The 7,116-nt window shown below is 35.9% G+C and overlaps 1 protein-coding gene across 1 annotated transcript; it reads right to left on the reverse strand.

Annotated features, from left to right (window-relative positions):
• Positions 1–3,129: 3,129 nt before the first annotated feature.
• LOC121419866 lies at positions 3,130–6,218 on the reverse strand. Its single transcript, XM_041614327.1, has 4 exons — positions 6,103–6,218; positions 5,453–5,617; positions 4,420–4,494; positions 3,130–3,304 (listed from the first exon to the last, which is right to left on the reverse strand). Exons 1-4 carry the CDS (start codon positions 6,179–6,181, stop codon positions 3,279–3,281), a joined length of 345 nt encoding a protein of 114 aa, XP_041470261.1. The 5' UTR covers positions 6,182–6,218; the 3' UTR covers positions 3,130–3,278.
• Positions 6,219–7,116: the final 898 nt, after the last annotated feature.

Consider the following 7,116-nt stretch of genomic DNA (forward strand, 5'->3'; position numbering starts at 1 on the left):
GTTCGATTATCCGAAAACGAAATAAGGTTCGTTAATCATTTCGTTTTCGGACTAACAAACCTTCGGAATAACGAACCTCATTTCGTTTTGGGATTAACGAACCTTCGTAATTACGAACCTCACTTCGTTTTCTGACTTACAAACCTTCGGAATAACAAACCTTCGGAATAACGAAGCTTCGGAAATACGAATGTATGCGGGTTTTTTTTGTTTTGTTTACATCTTACGACTTTCTGATTTTCAAAATCAATTCGTATAATGTAAATTGCAAATTAGGCTACTCCCAACTCGTCCACTCACCACATGGTCTACTTTCATTTAATCTCATGCCATTCCGTCCATCAAAATTTCGTCTCCCAACCTTTTGGTCCAATCATCACTTCGGCTAATCACAATTTTGTCTTTGACCGTTTTGTCTCAGAACAAGATTGTCTAATATCCTTTTTTTATTTTAATTAATTCTGCACAATTTAATAGTATAATAGTCCAATTAGACCAAATGATAGATGGTCTAAACGGCTATTGGACCAACTGGTTATTAAACAGAATGGCATTACACTATTAAAGGTCAAGTCCACCTCAGAAGAATGTTGATTTGAATCATTAGAGAAAAATCAGACAAGCACAATGCTGAAAATTTCATCAAAATCGGATGTAAAATAAGAAAGTTATGACATTTCAAAGTTTCGCTTATTTTCAACAAAATAGTTATATGAACGAGCCAGTTACATCCAAATGCGAGAGTCGATGATGTCACTCACTATTTCTTTTTTTTTTTATTGTTTCAATTATACAATATTTCAATTTTTACGAATTCGACGTTTAGGACCTCCTTGCCTGAAGCGCAAAATGTTAAAATAATGGAATTCCACGTGTTCAGGGAGGAATGAAACTTCATTTCACATGACAATGACGAAAAAATGAAAATATTTCACATTTCATATAATAAAATACAAAAGAAATAGTGAGTGATGTCATCAACTCTCTCATTTGGATGTAACTGGCTCGTTCATGTAACTATTTTGTTGAAAATAAGCGAAACTTTAAAATGCCATAACTTTCTTAATTTACATCCGATTTTGATGAAAGTTTCAGTGTTATGCTTGTTGATTTTTTTTCTCTTTTTATTCAAATCAAGTTTTTGTTGGGGGACTTGTCCTTTAATGAAAGTACACCATGTGGTGAGTGAATGAACTGATGGTAGACCTAAATAGACGAGTTGGCAATTGGACAAATTGGTATTAGACAAATTGGAAATAAACCAGAGTAAATCACTTTCCAGAATATGGAAGAGTTATTCTTTTGAAATCTTTTGACCGAGATTTAGGCAGTATTTCTTTAGATTTCGGTAATTTTAAAACATTTTAAAACAAAACAAAAGATATACAAAACTGTTTATTTCAACATAGAATACCGGTTTTCCTTGAAATAACTTTTGACTTTTGTCCATTTCTGACATGAAATGTAAATTTCAAGAGGCACTTTTTAGCAAGGAGATTTTGTGTTATAAAATGCTTTCATGCTCACCGAACAATTAATTATGAGAACATGAAGACACTCGTTCATACATGATTCCTAAACAACGGAGAGTGAACGAAGCGAGGTAATTAACCCCAATAATTTGATTTTTTAAAGGATTTTACATATCTAGAAAAAAATTGTTCCTTTCGTTCAATGTTTCTTCTTTATTTTATTTTTTCTGCCGATGAGCATTGGGGCGGCCATTAAACAAAAAAGGCAATCAAAGGCAAATCTAGAACTTACTAGACTTGTAAGTAAAGGCGTCCTCGAAGCAGCCTCAGTGTTAGCCTATCTTGGCGAAGGCTGCAGTTATTATCTTTGCTGTGAAGCTGAACGCAAGGATACGTCTGATCTGGCAAAGACTATGCATTTTGGCTTCGTTAGTAGTCTTTGCCAGATCAGACGTGTCGCTTGCGTTCAGCATAACAGCAAAGACACTAGCTGCAGTCTCCGCCTAGATTATAGGCTACCTCAGTGCAGATGTTGTGTGTGTGTGTGTGTGTGGGGTGTGTGTGTGTATTTTAGTTTTGTCAGACGTGTATCAATCAGATATGATTATTTACGTCTGGGACCGACCTTTTATGTCACCATCCGAAAGACGTGACCAGGGCTCGAACCTCTGCATCAATTTGTAACCTCCCCACAGCTTGGATTACAGGCGCACGCCACAACGCCCAGATGTTCTTAAAACGCATATAGTTCGCCGTAGGTGGGGTATCGACAATCCAAAAGAATCGGGTTTTTTTTCGTTTTAGGTATTCAGTATATATCTCTCAGATTTCCATACTCCAACAACCCTGTCTATGACGAGACAGCGCTAATCTAAAGAAGTCTGCAGAAATCAGCAGGCAGATGCTAGCAACGTGAACAATATGGTCGTGAAAAAAACCCGTACATCTCTGTTTGTTATCACCTGTCCTTTGGATATTTCATCAGAGTTAAAACGTGTTTTTACGATATGACATCCATATCTATTTCGTAGTTATCTTCATAAAAAAGAAGAGTTTCTATCGAAATAGATAATCAGAGTAATTTTTCTTTTTACAGCACTGAGCCCCACCTGGTGGACATTTTATTACTCTTACTTCTCTCTATCTCTCTCTCTCTCCCTCTCCCCTATCTACCCCCCTCCCCATCACCCTCTTCTCTCTCTCTCTCAATCTATGTACCTATCTTTCATGTCTTCACTGGGTTTGGACATGTTGAAATGATGTTTAAAGAGACGTTGCTGGTTTAATTAAACGAATGGGGGTTTAACGAAAAAGAAGGTGATTTTGAGGACAATTTGGACAACCTAACAGGGCTTTCGTTCAAAAAAGGATATTTTGGTTTTTTAAAAAATACAGCGATTTAGCTTACCATCTTAATTTCTAGAAGGTGATGCCTATGGTATATAAATGCGCATCACTCCTATGAAAAAAATGGGTTGCTTCATCACCTCCAGCACAAATTCTTCAAAGCGCCATGCCCCCCCCCCCCCTCTTTCTCTCTCTCCCTCTCTCTCTCCCTCTCTCTCTCCCTCTCTCTCCCTCTCTCCATCTCTCTCATATAATGTGTGCATTCTTCGTACTTTTAAATGGCATGTGAAACACTTATAACAAAATAGAATTGTGTTCTGGTATACCATTTATTTCTATCTGTACTCAAAATATGTTCAATTCATGAATTTATTGATGATAGCTGCTACCATTGGTTTGGACATGGATCTATCGATTAAGTCTCGAGGGCCGGAGATGAGATGTCAGAGGTCGTGGAGTTTACATGTTCTCGCCACCAGCAGCGCCTTGGTAAAAGAATCAGATTAAAAATATTTCAGTTAAGAATTATAATTATACATAATATGTCAATCTAAAACTCATTTATCAGGTAGTCAATCCCAGCAAACAAAAAAAAAACAATTTGGAATTTCCAAAAAGTAAGAGAAAACGCGTCCAAACGATGATAATTTATCGAAATTGGATATAAAAGTAAAGAAAATTATAACATTAAAACAATGATCGCTTATTTCACACAAAACAATTATATGTTATAACAGTGGTATGCAATATCACCTCTACAAAAAATGAGTTTCTGAACCATTAAACTTTATAATATAAATTTCGACCATTCGCGTGATCTGGAAAAATATCCCTATTCTACAAACGACTGTCCAAGGGCTCGAACAAGTATGGCGTCCGCCATGTAATAATATAACCGATAGGCTGAAAACACAGACCAAAATTTGACATTTTACCAAATAACATCGTGTCTATATGATGGAGACTAGACCCTAAACACTCTTGGTGTGCCAACAAGCCACCGTCAGTTACTGAATCTAGTCTCGTCTATTAAGACTCTGTATTGTGCAATATACGCAAATCAAAGGCCTGTGCCTACAGACTAATCCGACACCACTAATTTTTTTTTCGAAACAAGTGCATTAGGAACTTTACTTTTCACCCATTTAAACATTATGATTGGGAGTATTACGTTGTGATTTCTTTTTCATTGTTCGGATGCAGGAAAATGGTGATGAGTGTCTTCAGCGTTTTATATGAATTATCAAGAGATTTGTCCGATATCCGCGAGGCACAGCAGATAAAAGAACACAGGAAATGTATTGAAATTGCACGTCAAAATATAACAATGACATCTGAGAGGTCTGTGTCGAAAATTGGTTAACCGGAACGAGAGTTTTGTCCAAATTTCGGACCTGGCGATAAATTGCAAATACATTGTTTGTCCAGAGCCCAAGACGAGACTTCCGCTTTACCAATTTTCGACTTCCGCTTTACCAATTTTCGACAAAGACCACCTAGTAGTTATTTGTCATTTTGGAAGTATTTTAAACACGCTTTCTTTTTTCTTGAATCCTTTATGCGTTGCGGATCGAAAACTCCCTATTAATTAGTTCCTTACCTCCGCAGAAAGCAAACTTGCCGGTACGACGGGCGCAATAGCAGGTTTGTTCGGCACTGAATTGAACATCACAGGCTGAACACGTGGAAAGAAAATGCAACAAAATAATGTTAACAGCTCGTCGATAAAAATTGAAAGAACTGACATTGATACTTCATTCCACAATCGTACAGCTTCCATGGTAACAGTCTTGATAAAACTAGAAATGACGTGTTATGTGATATTTGAAAATAAGAATAAATAACTTGTCGCGGCAGAAGTTGTTCGATGTGAGCTTCATACACGCGGTTCCGAAAGGCTGAAAGGTATGGTGAACATCCCGTGACGTTACTTGAGTAATAAAACAAGCAATATGAAAATTAAGAAAACAGTGCGGCTATGAATGTATACTTGGATGTTCCTTTTCAAAATAGTAAGGATTAGTTCACCTGGACGTCCTTATGCGGGATATGCAGAGGAAAGGAAACATTTCTTTTTGTTCATCTAGGTACAACAAATTCTCGAATTTTAAACCATAACAAATCATACCTTTCAGCCTTTCGGAACCGCGTGTATGAAGCTCATATCGACCAACTTCTGCCGCGACAAGTTATTTATTTTTATTTTCAAATATCACAGAACATGTAATTTTCTGATTAACTCAGTAACCGACCATCCAAAGAACTGAAATATTAAAAACAAAAGTTACATTTCTTTTGTATGCTTCTTTTCATTGAAAATATGATAAATGTGATAAAATCCAGTGTCTTGCTGTAATGGTAGTACAAAACTTGGAGTTGATTACAATACTTACGTCAAAGGTCACAAACACATACAAGTGAATATTTTTGATACAGGACTGAAGTTTACAAAAAAAACAGTGAAATCTATGTATTATTTCATTTGTTTAACCGTGAAGGGTGTGTGATATTTTTATATATTTTGTCTCCATATTTTTATTCATTTTTCATATTTTCATTTAATTTTAATTCCCAAACTAAGAGGGCATTCATCTGCCCATGCCAATAAACAACTTGACAGAAAAATATTATACCTTTGTATTTCCTCATTGCCTTTCCCCTCTTCTCAGCCATGAAGTAATCTTGGAGTACTGGATCTCTCTTGATGAAAGCAACATCAGCTTCCATCTCCTCTTCTTCGAAAGCTGAAGCCAGGACAACTAGGGCCATGAGTGCGATAAAGACCTTCATGATTGGTTCTTGGTGGTTAAAGATAAAAAGAAAAAAAAGTCGGTGAACTTTGTATACAAGTGAGCTCAATACTCGTATGATGATAAATGATCTCTTTAGAAAATTTACTTTACTTACTAATGGTCAACAATCTTTTTGAGTTTTGAATAAATAATTTACATGATCCAATGCACGAAAAGCACTAATTTTCTATTTTTCTTCCGCTGAAGTGCGATATAAATTATGTTCTTTTTTTCTCTCTCTTTTTCTTGTCTTTTGTAACATTCAGGTACAAGATACAGCTTATGATATGCAATGTATTTGTAAAGAAAAGAGTTACTTTATCTACTCTTTCCATTCCCCATCCAGGTGCAAATAAGTACTTGGTAGAAAGGAATTTCTTGAATGGTCGAGCCCCCAATGAAAGTAGCCATGCTGATGCCAGTATGATAATAACGTTTAGAAACATTGTATTAAGCGCTTTATAAACGTCGTAGACTATAATTTTTCTTACCTTGAGTTGTTTGTGGGGTTGAAGAGTGAAAGATGAAATCTGGATGGTGTTCTCCTCTGGTTCTGCTTGCTCTGATCATGGCTTGGTACCGTTCCCTTTATATACCATTTCAGAAGATATTTAACACTATAATCAGCACCTGCACAACCACCATAATCGTGTGATGATTATCATTATCATCATGAGCATGAATGCATCATTTTCCATGTAAGCAAATTATGTAGGCATAATGATATACTGATGACTGTCTTCATCATCATCATCATGAGCATGAATGCATCATTTGTCCCCTTAAAAGTAATGATGTAAACACACAAAAGACACGTAGGCATGATGATTATGTTGATGACTGATTTTACCATCATCATCATCATGAGCATGAATGCATCATTGTTCGATGTAAACAAATTATGTAGGCATTATGATAGATTGATGACTGACATTATCATCATCATCAGGAGCGTGAATGCATCATTTATTCTTTAGGAAATAAACATGCTAACAAAATATGTAAGTATAACAAAAACTGACGTCTTTTCGCGATTGTGGTCCGATGGTGATTTGTTTAATTCACGCGCTATCAAAGGTTAATTTACCATTCATTTAGTATCATAATCTCTTCCTACATATTAACGAGCCAAGCGTGCGAAGGGGAAACATTGACAAATATAGATCCGATCAGTGAAACATCTGAAGTAGGGCGAAATGAGATAAATCTCGACATCATATTGAGATAACAAATCATTATGCGAGGTCAGGGAAAAACTGACATAGTCATGATATAATATTTTTAAAGCATTATTCATAATTATGACAAAATATAATTCTGAGCATAACCTCTGACGTGTAATGGAGCTTACCGTGCCCCCTCTGTGGCGTAGTTATAGCAATTACAATATTTTACAATGATATGAGTAATAAAAATGTATTTTTGTCTGTTACCAGTTGATCGAACAACTTTTTGTCATTAGCGTACGGAGGCAAATAAATAAGGGGACCAAACATATTGAATCT

The sequence above is a fragment of the Lytechinus variegatus genome, chromosome 8 (assembly GCF_018143015.1).
Source record: "Lytechinus variegatus isolate NC3 chromosome 8, Lvar_3.0, whole genome shotgun sequence".
Taxonomy (NCBI): domain Eukaryota; kingdom Metazoa; phylum Echinodermata; class Echinoidea; order Temnopleuroida; family Toxopneustidae; genus Lytechinus; species Lytechinus variegatus.